Source organism: Fulmarus glacialis, unplaced genomic scaffold (genome assembly GCF_000690835.1).
Source record: "Fulmarus glacialis isolate BGI_N327 unplaced genomic scaffold, ASM69083v1 scaffold7498, whole genome shotgun sequence".
In the NCBI taxonomy this organism is placed as follows: Eukaryota; Metazoa; Chordata; class Aves; order Procellariiformes; family Procellariidae; genus Fulmarus; species Fulmarus glacialis.
Window position 1 is genome coordinate 64,857 of NW_009228881.1, and position 15,024 is coordinate 79,880.

A 15,024-nucleotide genomic window follows, 5' to 3' on the forward strand; every position below is an offset into this window, starting at 1 on the left:
AGCTGGCAGTCCTGATGGTGGATTTCCTCCAGGTGCAGGATACCCTCCATAAGAGGGCTGTTGTCCTGATGGAGGTTGCCCAAAGCCACCTGGAGGGACTGGGGGATAACCCCCAGGTGTTGAAGGATATACGCCTTGTGGTACATTTGTTCCTCCAAAGGTCCCTGCCAGGTTGGATGCCTGCAATGACAGCCAATAAAGCAAGAGAGGGGAAGGGGTACAAAAGGTTGAGTTTCAATAACGTGCTTAATACAATACAGCCTCCCTCCCCACCAACACAGAGAGGTAGTTCTGCATCCGCAAAAGAACTTCACAATAATCATGTCTTACTAGCAAGCAAGATGGAAAAAAACCTTTGATCAGTTGACTCTTGCTTTACTGTAATCATCAGCTGCCATACATCAAGAAGCAGAACCAACAGACACATACCTGCCACTGCATCCAGCATTACACACCACTCACATGAAAGAGCGCCAATAGCCACACACCTCTTATTCCAAAAACTTACACCGATTAATCCCAGCCACACAAAACTATGCTTATCCCTTCTCTGTTCATGGCTGCCTACATGACCACAGCATCATCTGAGTGCAGGGATTTACCATGAGCAACCTCTGGCTGATTTACGATGCACTGGATGCATTAGTAGTTTACAACTAGCAAGAGTTCCTGGACTACATTTGGAAAGACATCTGCAGAAATTGCCACAAAGATACTCCACTCCACATGCAACACCATCTTCCCACGTGACACACTCGGACCCTCTTCTACAGAGGAACCAGAAGAACTGACAATTGATGATTGCAGTGTTCTCAGAAGCTAGCTGCTGTGGATATTGCTATGTGCACCCTAGATAGTTTGTTGCTCATTTTGCCTGCTGGCTGCCAAATCACTTCATTTAATCATTGCCTCAGAAAGGCATCTATAATGCAAATGTCTTCCTACAAACTGTGCATTCGTTATGCAGCAGATTTCTGAAGACTAAGTTGTCAGAAGTGTCACTCACTTCTACTCTATGCAAAAAAAAAAAAAAAGGTCACATTGGAAACATCTGCATTTTCTTCAATCAATATGAAAGGTTTTTCTGCCATCTGTTAAACACCAGTGCCTATAAGAGACAGCTGATCCCATATTCTTTTCAGGGATGAGTCATTGATACCTCAAATTGCATAGCCTCATTCCTTATTCAGACTGGCCAAAATCCACGTAATTGGCATACACAGTCCAGATTTTGCCTATGTGAATATATTACTCAGTGTTAATAGCCTGTTCCCCAATTACTCTGCACAGTAAAAGCCAAGTTACATTACTTTTATGTCCATGACTTTTGAAGTTAGACTCTTAAATCAACATTTAACTAGTGGTTTGCTTTCCTAAAATAAGGAATAGCTTGCAGTAACCGTTTTCTTCAATAGATGATATTGAATGCTCAACACCTAAACAGACTAGACATAAAGGCACAGAACTCAAGTCAAACTTCTCAGCGGCAATGCCAGAAACACATCTTTGCACTTAAGGAAGTCACAGTAAAACATGTTAAATGAAAGCAAACTCACCATTCCAGCCATGTAGTTGGGATTGAACTGATTGGCATAGCCAGCCACATTTTCTAGACCAATTGGAGGTGGATTTGAAGGTGGATAGGCAGCACCACCCCAAGGACTGCTACCTGAAAGCAAACACAGCTGTGCTGAAACAAGAAACTACACCTTTTTAAACTTATTCCTTACTACCTGCATTTCTAATGTAATGTCTGTTCAACACTAGCAGTTTGGGAGAAGGAAAATCAGCTGAAGACATGCAGAGTAGCAGTGCAATTATGATATAAAGAGAAGCCTCACCGGATATTTCTAATCATGTTAGTTATCATTGAATCTGTAAGTTCTCATTCAAAACAACTCTAAACATATTTGAAGGTTAAGTCTCAAGAGTTAATAGTGTAAACACCGTATTTTGACTAGAGTAGTTTCTCTTAAACTACGAAGTTGTCTGAGTATTCCAGTAGGAAGATATTATTAATTCCTTTTAGGCTGCTAATTTGAGACAGGTCTACAGAGTATGACACAGTGCGTTCACAGCTACCCAAGTCACAAAACTTGGCTGCGGACAGCAGTATAGTCTTGCCTGCATAGCAGTCTAACTAAGCCAGAATATTCTGCTGAGAAATAGGATTTATTCTCCCCCAGGCTAGTTTGGCTTCTCACTGTACACTGCTTCCCCTTCCAAAGTTAGCTTGCCTAACTCCACATTTCACCATACCTATATGACTCCAGTCCTTTCTTTCTACCAAGAATACTAACAACTGTAAAGTTCATTACCCTGATACTAAGCAGTAGTTACATGTTTCATCAGCTTTATATTATTATAATTGATATCCTTTTTAACAGCCCTCTCCCTTTCATATACAACCATCTGCCTAAGAACAGTGAATTAGGTATAATGTCATAATTAAAGCCCTAATTTTTTGAGGGATATGGTTTTAAATTGTGTGACTGATTTCTCCCCATACTCATTTTTCTCACCAGACTCAGTACTGACAGGACACTGTAACTTGACATTTATTGATTTTAGTCAAATTATGACCATTTCCTAGTGCTGTGTGCTACACTGAGATGAATGAAAATGGACCTTATATGAGCACATGGTAGAACACCCATATTATACAAATCAGAATCCCCAGCCAAGATAAAATACGACTTAACAAGAGAGCGCAGAAAGCTTCAGTAATCAAGAAAACCCTCTGCAGTCTTGTTCTTCATCCATGCCACTTTCCACTCCAGATAGGACTACCACTGCCATTTAATGTTTACTTCATCTAAACAACTTACCTGGGGCTGCTGGTGGATATCCACCTGCTGGGGGATAGCCAGGGTAACTCATTGCAAAAATCTGAAAAGTATGTGTGATACAGTTATTTTCTGTAATGCTTCACAAATTACACCACATAAAATTAACAGACAACATGTTTGCAGTAGGCAGTTACCAAAATTTAGACAGAAACTGCACAAGTCGCACAGGCTTTTCCCTGGGAAGCCTCTTCCCTTTTCCTTTTGCTGGACCAATAAACATGTTCAGGTATCTAAGCAGTCGTAGAGTCACTCCTCAGACTGTCTTATTCATTTCAATTACTACTTACTGCTTACTTTGTCTATTACGTTGTTAAGGATGTATTACTTGAAAATGCTTACTTTATTGCGCTATTGAAGTCTCCAGAAGTTTGCAACCTACACAGAACAGTCTTATTAATCAAGAGTAGAAAATCATCTGACAAACAAGTCACCTCCTCAGGTGAGTAATTGTATGAGAAGTGTTAGGAGGCATTTAAATGCAAATGTCTGCAAAAGTGCAAGGTCAGAGTAAGAAGCGTAAGGGACACACTTCATGCTTACAACACTGCCATAAAATATGAAGGGTTTACTGAAAGGGTAAGATCACTAGAAAAAATTGGATCTCTCATAGTTGATAATGTCTCTGTCAGCACAGAAGTGCACAGTCATTAGCTGTCCAAAACAGAAGTGGAGGTCAAAAAGGAAGGACAGCTAAATGAAGGGCAAAATGAAAATTATTTTCTGGAATACAGAAAGCCTTATTTTAAACAGAACAACTATCAGGAAGAATGGTAAAAGTAACTCAAGGAGAAGAAAATGAAGAAAACACCCACAATCAGTCTTAACTTTTTCAAAGCTATTTTTAGTGACAATTCCCAGTCTATTTTTAAGCTGCTGTGCAAACAGTATCCCTTCCCTTTCTTTCCCCTCTTTACCCTAAAGCGCTGCCTTTTGCATCTGGCTTGTTTTGCCGCGTTTTGGATTTCAGCTGTGGAGTTTTGTTTTGGATTTTTTTTGGGTTGGAGGGGGTGCTGGTTTTGTGGGATTCTTTTTGTTTTGCATAATCATGTTAACTTCCCTTTCTGGTTTGCATGGCTCTTTTGCATAGCAACAGTGGAATGGAAAAACACTTTTTTTTTTTTATTAAAGGAAAATACAATTAGGAAAACTTCAATTTATTTAAAAACTGTTTGGATTTCATGCCACATGTACTCATTTAAATTTAAATAGAGAGAAATGAACTAGCAGAAATTACAATGAACAGAGCAGACTAAAAGTTATAACCCTGCCTTACCTCTACTCCAGCATGCAAAGTGTCTAACAGACTCAACAAACACGTGAACACAGTTTCTCAGCATTAGAAAAAACCTGCTTACCAGTAAATCTATAAGGGATGCCTTTAACTGGAAAACAATTCTTTCTGTGCATGCAAATTTAAGTACTGCCCTTCCATTTGTGCCATTTGTTCATTCTCCATCACCCCTACGAACAGAAGTGCGAGGTGGGGTCAGCCAGGGGTATAACCGTTACCCCACCATTACCCCCTTTTCCTCTCCCGATGGGTGTAACAGAGTTGACACGAGGAAACCAAGCAGGACACACAGCTGGGAAACTTGCCGACATTTTACAGAATCGGGCTTTAAATCAGTAAACTGTCAATCACAAATGGCTAGATTTAAACCTCAAGACAGGTCCGGGGAAGTCAAAGCCATGCACAGCCATCATGGCCCAATTCTGCATATTCAATTGTAAGAACAGGCTATAGATTAGCTAACATGACACCGTTCATGACCAGATTATATCTGAAGGGTAAAGGCTCACAGACATTTTTACATCATATCAGATGCTTACAAGATGCTCTCCATAACATGGTAAATGTTTTTCCCACGTTCCCTTCATCCTTGGTTTCCAATGAGATCTTTCACTGCAGTGCTACCTAGGAGTTTTGGAATAACTTAAATATCAAGGCTGCTACAGCTGAAAAGACAACAAGCTTTTGATTATACAAGCATTTCTCTACATGACTAAGCTCTACGTAATTTTTCATTTCATATGGAAACATAGTGCATAAGACCTACAGCACCAAATCGGGCATACAATTACTGTGCAATATACACAAGGGAGCACAAACTCCACACACAGCAGTCACCAGGGAGATCAAGTTTAGTTTTCCAGGCGTGCCCAATGCACATCCTACGTTAAGATTTGGTTCCTATCTGTGTCGCTTCTTAAGGCTAGAAGCTAAATCTTGGAAAAAGGTCTCTCATAGTCATCCCTGCAGTTCAGCAAAATAATGGATTTTTACTTCTGAATATTCACTGATGCTAAATAAAGAGCCCAAAGGTATGGCAGCAGCTGCGTGGGGTCTTTTTCAATGCTCTAGAGAGAATATGTTCCAGCCTAAATGTCTTCAAGATGCCACCGCACTTCACTGCAACTTTACAGAACTTGATGAAGCCGAACACTTTAATAAAATAGATGCAAATTCAGGTTATAAAACCCATCCAAAGAGCATTTGCAAGATATTGCTATCCCAAGGCAATCATAACTGCTGGAGGCAATGCCTGCTGTTACCCATACAAGGACTGTCAAGACCCCAAGCTCATGAGGCCAAAAAGCAAAAATTCAACATTTCTGATTAGAGCTGAAGGCAAAACACGTATTCTCCTCCTCTGCTGGAAAAAGAGCAGGCAGCTTCCTCCTTCCTGGCGCTTTGCCACGCTCCTAACGGCCTGCACACAGGCACGCTTGATTGCTGGAGGGAGCTGCCAGGCCCCAGCCACACGTTGGGACGGTGTACGCGGCGGCAGGGGAGCGCACAGCCCACTGCCTGCGCTGCCCACGCTGCCAGCTCCGCTCCACTGCTGCCTCCGGGCAGGTATGGGTGCATGGGAGGGGAGAGAAGCCAGCAAAAGAAAAAATAAAACAAATTTTAAAAATCAAGAGAAGGCAGCCTGGCACTTCAGAGCCTCACTACATCAGTAATTGGCTTTATGTAAGAAAACATAGCCATGGTACTAAAATAAAAAAGAACAATTATTACTCAAGTCACTCAAAAAACAAACAAAAAACCCCACAACCCAGATTCTTAGCATGCATAATGCTTATTAGTCAACGTGTACATTTTTGATACACAAATTATTACAGCACTGAAATGATTTTTTTTCCTTCATGTGCAATTATAATTATTATTTATTTACTTATTCTTAGCTTCACATGCAAATACAATAATGACAGGACACTCCAAAAAAAGGATAAGACACCTTTTCAATAAAGCTTTAGGTACAAATTTAAGGCAAAAAGGCTTTTTTTTTTTGTGGTAGAGGGTGGGGAGCATTGTTTTTCTTAGCAGGGTTGTTTGCTTGCTTTTAATCCCATGTAGAATATTCCTTTCAAATTGAAAAAAAATTAAGAGAGCCTTTTGGCAATTAAAGCTGAGGTTGAGAAATAATGGCTAACTTCATTAGCAATCTGAAAAAAAAGTTACTATATATATAAAAAACGTTCCACTTGCTTCTTTCGAACATTGCATTTATCCAGGACTTTTCCAAGGGGAAATTTTCCCACGCTGGCTTGATTCCAGGCAAACTAGATCCACAAACACACCGACTTCTCACGTTCAAAAACTTCCCTGATCACCACCGTTTCCCTACTTCATCGAGTCTCTGTTGGCCATTTCTCTAACTTAGCAAATATTTATCCCTCTAAGTTAACTTTTGCAGCCATTCCCACAACCTTGTCTCCATTTCGTCTAAGCCCACCTTCCCAAATTTCTTCTGCTACATCCACAACACCTTACTAAAATTGTTAGTGATGAGCAGCCCTTGCCTGCTGACAACAAAGTGGTGACATAGGCCAGGGAACCGAAAATGCAGAAGTCCACCCTGCTATACAAATACTGCGTGGGAGGATACAGGAAAAGCAAGGTCTGTGTTTGCTCAGCCATAAAAAAAGCAGTGCATAAGAGCAGGAAAAAAATCCAAACAACCAAGCCACACACGGAAAGAGGGAGTGCCTTGACGAAAATACAGAACAAATACTGTTAAGGTCCTCTCCCCATTCCCAGCGTTCACCCTGGAGGTCCACCTCAAAACTCTAAATGAAGTCCTGAGGTTTTACTCCCACAGCGGATATTGCTATCTTGCTTCACATTGCAAGCCATGAGCTCTTGAGCATTTTCCTGCTGCTTTGGCAAAGCTAAGAGGGAACAGACCTGTTCATAAGAGATTAAATCTGTGATATACTTGCGATGGGAACCTTGAAAATATGCTCCTCTAAGCCACAGCACAGCAGAAGAGGACTACAACTGGAGATATCTATAACAAAAATACAAATTACACAATGATGGCAGAAGTGAAGAATAAAATTTAATTAAGACTGCCAGAAAACTTCTGTTTCAAGGTGCAATAGAAATAAGCTCAGCAACTGCATTCACGCCGATTCCTAGAATTTATTTAGTGGCTGCTGTTCAGGCTTCAGCTACGCCAAGGTCCAATAATTTGAGGTCAAAAAAGGATGAAAAGACCATGACCTATATTTGTTAAAAATACTTTGTTTAATTATGCCTGTTTCCCAGGGAACACCGAGTGAATTTAAACCTTTGGCCAGGTTAATCACCAGGATGTAGTACAAAAGGCTGCCTAAAGCTATAAATTACAGAACCTGCTCTGAGACTGATCCCTGATTATGAAACCAGCAGAACAGAACTTACCACCTTATAATATGCTGTGGATTCTCATCAGAGGTGAACTGAGGCATCCATCACTGTGCTTTTGCAAGACAACGACAAGCCACAGTCAGCATCATACTAACTAACTGCTGTTTTACCAGCCTGAGCAAGATTTATCTTTGACTTACACACTGCAGCATAATAGTTGCTCTCTCCTGTACCAGGCATAATATTCTTCATCCTGACAGATAAAAAGGCCTGCAATTTGGTTTTCCATTAAGTCTTCTGTGCATGTGACTCCCTCTCTAGCGTTCCTTTCACTGCGAAAAAACTAATTTAGTAGAATGGGTTGCCCTTCCAACAGGGCTTAATGTAGATGAGTTCATGCCAGCCAAAACTCAGGAAACCTCTTTCACACAGAATTTAGCACATTTAGGAGCCTTTACTGGTCTTCATTCAAAAATGCGTATTTAAAGAGTACTAACACATCATCCATTTCTTACAAAAAGATGTTTCCTTAAAAAAAAAAAAACAACCCACAGCTCTGAATAGATGGCAAAACAGAAACAAATTCAAATAAGGGGGCTTTTTAAAACTATCCATTTGAACTGCTTGCTAGTATTACGAATCAGGAGCACTGCCAGTTTTGATGATCCTTCTAATTCAATATCATCATCATTATTATTACAGAAATACTTTATTGGAAGATAATCTAGCATTTTTTGACCTGATGGGGTAAGTGGGGGGCGAGGCGGGGGGGAAGCATCGGAAAGGTAGCACTGACAAGCCTTAGTCAAAATGAGGTAAAGCAAAAGAGAGATGCTATGTCCAACAAAGAACAGCTGAATGGGAAGACAGACCCATAAGCCACAACCGAGCTGTAAAAATGTGTCCTGGTTTCAGCTGGCATAGAGTTAATTTCCTTCCTAGTAGCTAGTATAGTGCTGTGTTTTGGATTTAGGATGAGAATAATGTTGATAACACACTGATGTTTCAGTTGTTGCTGAGCAGTTCTTAAACTAAGTCAAGGACTTTTCAGCTTCTCATACTGCCCTGCCAGCGAGTAGGCTGGGGGTGCACAAGAAGCTGGGAGGGGACACAACCAGGACAGCTGACCCAAACTGGCCAAAGGGATTCCACACCATATGATGTCATGCTGAACAAAAACTGGGGAAAGTTGGCCAGGGGGGCGAGGCCGCTGCTCGGGAACTGGCTGGGCATCAGTCAGCGGGTGGTGAGCAACTGCACTGTGCATCACTTGTTTTGTATATTCTTTTATCATTATTATTATTTTCCCTTCCTTTTCTGTTCTATAAACTGTCTTTATCTCAACCCATGAGTTTTACCTTTTTTCCCTATTCTCTCCCCCATCCCACTGGGGGGAGTGAGCGAATGGCTGTGTGGTGTTCAGCTGCCTGCCGGGTTAAACCATGACAAAATGTTAAATAAGAACATTCACGTAACTGATAATTTTCAGTGACAGAAGCATAACCCATGACGTTACAGCCTTACCACTGCAGGAGATGCTAACACAAGGTAATTGTGTCATGGATTCTAGGCAAAAGTGCAAATATTTGCAGTGCAATTCTCAAACTTCTAGCAACAAGAAGTTTTAAAACCACTGCTCATAATTTAAATTACATATAACATTAGCCCACTTCAAATATTTTATACTGTCAAACATTACTTGCAGAGTAATTTGAACAGTGTTAGAAACACTCCACGCAACAGAGAAATGCATGAGAATATATGACTAAAATAAGATTCTCTAAGACAGTGAAACAACTGCTTTGATGGTACCTGCACCAGTACAAACTTTGTATTTCATAGAATAACTTAGGTTAGAAGGGACCTCTGAGATCATCTAGTCCACAAGGAATTTCCCAGACACTCACTCTGACCTACAACTAGTACCTCTTACTGCTTGCTTTTATTGGCTAGTGAGAAAACAAAACAAAATAAAACAGAAATGACACCACATTCAACTAAGACCTCAGAAGCCTGCAAAGGATAACTCTGATGTAACAGGCAACTCAGCCACTTCATGACAAAGTTCTTTAACCACCTAGTAACAATAACCAGCATCTGCCATGCCACAGGAGCAAAGAGGGACCAAAAGCCCAATAACCAGCCCCCTTGTCTTCTTCATGAGACAGGCTCATCCCAGCTTGAGCATACTCTCCTCTCACTGGTACATGTCCTTGGCAACTCAAGACCCACATCCTTCACAGAGGGTCAAAATTTGAAAGGGCAAGTAGGCCAACCTCATATTCTAGCTGCCAGCAGAACCGGGTCTGCCGGAGATGGCAATGTAACACCATTCACCAGCACTGAACCACAGAGATGGCAAGTGGTTGAACAGAAAGAAACATACTTCTGTGCTTAGTTTTATGGGCTTTTGTCTTAGTGATCCAAACAGCAGACAACAGGCGAGAGGGAAAAAGGTAGCATGACGTTACCACTCAGTGGCAGCATCTCATCATCGTGAAGATCCTGCTTACGTAGCTAAACATTTATTCCCCCAGCGTATGGTTTCATGCAGCATCTGTGACTTTTCGGGGAAGATCACAGACCTCTTTGGGTTTACATATCAGTCCCTACATATGTACTCAAGGCAACAAAACCCAAAGAACTTAATTGAGCTGCATGGACTCTCGAGATCCATGTGCAGCAAAAACATGAGGCCAACTTCACTTTGGCTTCCTACTCTGCCCTAATCCAAGTGTTTCTTTCTGTAGCACACTCTGGCAATGTTCTCTTTGGAACACCTGCAATACAGACAGTCAAAACATATATGACAACACAGGTAAAGACACTTTCCTAACAACACAACAAGCAAGAAAAAATACCAAAATAGGTTTATGAGATGTTTGAAGAAATAATAGAATGACGTTGTTCTATTTCAAACTCATAACTTGTCATGTAAAATAATTTGTTGCAAAAAACAGTCATGCTATAAATAGTCTGAATTATGTTCTCCACTGACTAATGCCTCAGGGATTTATACTCATCTATTTTAAGTTCTACCATGCAAGAATAAATTTTTACATCATCAGTACAAGTCAGAATAGGTAAATACTAATTACTCGATTTCACGAAGTACACTCTGTGTGGGAAATCCTACAGAACTAAAGCAATAGTGTAACCTTCAGTACTCTAAAACAGTTACTAGAAAAATACCTAATTGTTCATTTGACACCAGCGATTTGTAATTAGTTGCTGTGCCCAAGCCTGAAGCGCAGAGCCAGGGAGTGGCCCTGCTGCAGAAGTGGAAGGCTCCAGCCTTCCTCAGCCCTGCAAGGCAACAGAACAAAAGGCAGACAAAAGTTTTCCATCAGGATCTCTGCCAGTACTTCCTACATTTACATTGTTCGGGCTGCTCAGGCAGCCAAATAACACCAAGCTGTTCAAGTGACAGCTCCCCAAAGAAAGGCACACTTACGGGACCTTAGTTAAAAGCTGTATGGATGTACCCTACGCTGCGCACGGAACGTCTGTGCTCTGCAGCAGTCTGACAGCCTTGGGACTCCCCAGCTGAAAAACAGATAAATATGAGCTTGCAAATACGTTAACTTTTTCTTAAAGGTGATGGCTTTCATGCTTTCTAGACACTGAAGGGCTTAAACACACAGCTGTCCAGGAACACTGGGAGTTATTACTCGTCAGTGAGCAAATGGACATGCTTTGTTCATTCCTGACTATAAAGAAATACTGATTTTCAGCTGATCAGTTCTTTACAGGACTTGACTTATTCAAGATAGAAACAATTTAGTATAGTAAACCAGAGAGCCGGGTATTTCACAACAACCACAAACAAGCAAAGTTAAAAGAAAGCAAGGCTATGGCCTTCAAAAGTACTCTGCAGGTGGGATCAGCAAACTTTAGTCCTTAAAGCTTATTACTGAAAAAGAAGTATTTTTTCCCCCTAAATCCTGACGTTTGTAAAATACACTTACTCTCCTAGCTAATGTGTTTTCAAAGCCCTGTCAAGTGCAGCCAGTAACCAGTTATTTGGACTATTGATAGGTGCAATGTTTACAGAATGAGTGCAATTTTCCAAACTTAAAGTTGTTCTCTCTAGCAACAATAAAAGGGATATTCACACTGTCTGCTTTAGGCAACTTAAGCACCTAATTTAGAGCAACTTGCTAGGTCAAAGTTAGAAATCTAACATGCTTTTTTACCCAAGTGAGAGGTCTTTGGGAATGTGAATTAGATGCATAAATTAATCACACCAAGTATCGCTTCACATGCATATTGACTGAATGGCTATAGTACAGGTTTAGCACAAACAGAGGCCTTGTGAAGATTTAAAACTCATTTGGATCTTTAATATGGGATTAATTTGGTTGACAGTTCTTAAGCCTGCCAGAAGCTGGGATCCAAAAGCCTGAATTGGAGGCCCACCTCTCGTAATGATGAAATGAATACTAAATTAATGGCACCAAAGGAAGGAAACTGTGAAGTCCAGTACTTCCTCAAGACAACAGCTGAGCTAAAGCTAGAACAGAGTGACCTATTGGTGACACTTTCCCAATGCCCTCCAAAAAAACCCACTCACACTTTGTAGAAAAAAGAAAAGAAAAAAAAAAAAAAGCTTTTAACCTTCCCTATTACCAAACAAGATAGTATCTTCTCTCCCAAACAGACAACACATAAGGAAAAAGAGGAAGCAATGTCTAGGAAGGACATCTTTCCACTTCTTTGTATATCTTAGAAAAGAATCTACAGCACAGTCACGCTCTGCACTGTACAGGGAACAGCCAAGTAGCGGGACTGTGTTTATTTTTTAAAAAAACCACACGAAGCCTATTCAGCCTAAGTTCCTACAATCTAATCATTAGCACTGGTCATAATGATCAGCATCTGTGACAGCTGAATAGTATGGATACAATTTCACACGTACACACAAAAAAACAGCTGCTAAGCGTAGGCAGGATTGGCTGCCTGGTCATCACAAGCGTGTAATAAAATTGTCTCTTAGAAGGACACCAGCAAGTCCCCACTCTGACCCATAACTGACCCCAGGCCTGCCCCTAGCCAGGATCTAACCTCCTATCAAGATTTTGTAGTGAGCTCTGATAAAATCTGGAACAAACATGGAGCAACAATAGAAGTAATACACTGTAAATACTTACTGCTGCCCTTTAGCTTACTTATCTACCACTTGCAGTACTGCATTACATTCTTCCCAGCTTGGGGAACTGCCTGAAGGAAATTCAGCATGTACATCAAACACACCTGCTTTCAAATAAACTGGCAACAGCAAAAGCAAAGGGACCACCTCAGCTTCGGTGCATGACAACAACTCAAGTTTCAAACGGGTGAAAGTGTTGCTCGCAGGAGCGTAAACATGCAGCCTTTTCTTTTGTTTTTGTTTTTTTTGTTTGGTTGGGTTTTTTAAAAAGGCTTTGGCTACCTTCTTCAAAAGCAACCCAAAACAAAAGTCACTACATACAGCTGACAAGTCTCTGTCCTTATTTCCAATAGTTTATATAATACAATTTAAAAATATATCCAATAAGAAACATACATTTCAAGGTAGCAACATAAATGTATGAAATAAACAAAAGAAATTACATTGGTGCTGTTACTCACTTGTAATACTTAATTCAAGGGAAGCCTCTAACTGCAATTTGAAGCTGACAGAGAAGTTTCTATGGATGATTACACAGAGCCTTGGCTAAAAATAAATGAAACTTTCAATTTTTTAAAAAGCCCTGCTATTTCCGTAGCCACCATTAAACCATCTGCTCTTTTTGATTACATCTCTGCTTTAACTATAGCTTCCTTTTTTTATCCCTAGATTGCTATCACAGAACTAAGATAGGCTCTATCTTAGCTCTGATTAATGCAATGTTATTGAACAGACCCTCTGGATGCTCCATCTTTTGAAACTTGCTAGAGGTCTAGGAAACAGCATCTCCTGTAGCCTTCAAACCAGACAGACTTTTTGGCTTGACTTTCTGTAGTAGATTGGATTATGTGTTTTATGTTATTATCTAACACTACAGTCTTTACAGTGTTTTTTCTTTAATATACTGTATTGTCTACATAAATACCTCCATCCCACTATGGTTTTGTTATATTTTTCAGTGACTTTTGACATTTCACAGAATTTCCAGTCTTGATAATTCAAAACTTCAGGGGACTATAGAGAACATGCTGAAGTGGTGACATAGCATATGAATGAGTGTGATGACCACTCCAGAAATTTTAAGTCTGGATTCATAGAGATGTTTTGGCTCCTAACCTCATACTGAGGTCAGGCAAGAGAATGGTACATAAATATTATTGCTGACATACACATAAAACCATTAGGCCCTTCAAAATCTTGCTGCATCTGTATTATATTTATGGTACACCATATTATATATGGTGCTTTGGGGGTGGGGGAAGTCACAAGAGTAGCTACAGAGGCACTTTCAGGAAAAAAAAAATTTCAGTAGAAAAGCTGTGGGTACCGGGACCAGGCGAAACTGGAAGCAATGCCCAGTGCAAGTTATCTGCTGCATCAGTGGGAGGAGAGTGGTCCGCATGACTCTTGCAGCAGCTCTAAAACCAGGAAGTTACAGAAATAACCAAGCTGTGGGGAAAGCATTCATGCACTCAAGCTTTATAGCAGCCATACGCTAGCACTGGTTTTGTACCGCTTCTGACGTTACTGTACGTGCTCCAGCAGAGCACTGACTCACTCAACAGAAAATGCTGTGTGCTGGGGGGGTGTCAAGGAATGAACCCCCCACCTCCTACAGCAGCCAGGCTGTTAGGTGCATGAAAACCTACTAATTAACTCCTTCCTCAAAACACATTGCACCAGCACTTTTCCCTCTTGTCAGTCTGTCTTCTCTCCACGCCTTCACCTCAGTCTTTCTGCCCCAATGCATCTGTCCCCATTTTTGGCTGAGCTGCTTTCCATGCTTCTGCCGCTGCCTTCAGAAGATTTCTCCCTCAACTGTTCCTCCTTATCAGGAAGAGGCTTCCAGGAACTACCATTAATCTGATAAACAAGGAAGAAACATCCCAAGAAGACACTCCCCACTGCCCAGCCTCTCTTCTCCACAAACAGGGGACAGGGAAAAACTCTGCTTTTCTGAATATTGAGATATTTATGCTGTTTTCTGTCTTACACATAGTTACACATGTTTTCTGTCTTACACGAGGTATAGCAGGAATTTAAGAGTTTTGTTTTAGGACACTTCAAGTACATGTAGCGTAAGAAAAAATAAAGTACATTACAAGCAGTTTGTAGAAAAGGATGTTTGGTAAAAAAAACCCTTTGTGTAACGGCTCTGACAAGACTACCATCTTAGGCTTCTTTCTCTTGTTAACCATACACTTTAAAATCAAAAGTTCAGGATAAGCTGAGGATACAGGCAAAGTACCGAACTGCGACTGCAAGAGCAAACACGCATTCTCCTCTGAAACCACCTAATCTGCCTAAGAAACAAGAGCAGCTTTCTACGAACCGCGGAGCTGCTGCGGGCCCCGACCACCCCCTACACCAGCCCCTGGGCCCCTGCCCGT

General features: G+C 40.9%; 1 protein-coding gene across 2 annotated transcripts in view; it reads right to left on the minus strand.

Moving 5' to 3' along the window:
• ANXA11 (annexin A11) overlaps window positions 1–2,880 on the minus strand; it is a 13,875-nt gene extending 10,995 nt beyond the window's left edge. The window contains exons 1-3 of one of the 2 annotated variants that reach the window (XM_009583639.1): window positions 2,829–2,880; window positions 1,557–1,669; window positions 20–180 (exon numbers count right to left, since the gene is read on the minus strand). In XM_009583639.1, the coding sequence (XP_009581934.1) occupies window positions 20–180; window positions 1,557–1,669; window positions 2,829–2,880 (326 nt within the window). Of the gene's footprint in view, window positions 1–13; window positions 181–1,556; window positions 1,670–2,828 lie in introns of both variants that reach the window. The other variant, XM_009583638.1, reaches the window with a different exon arrangement.
• Between the last annotated feature and the right edge of the window lie 12,144 nt (window positions 2,881–15,024).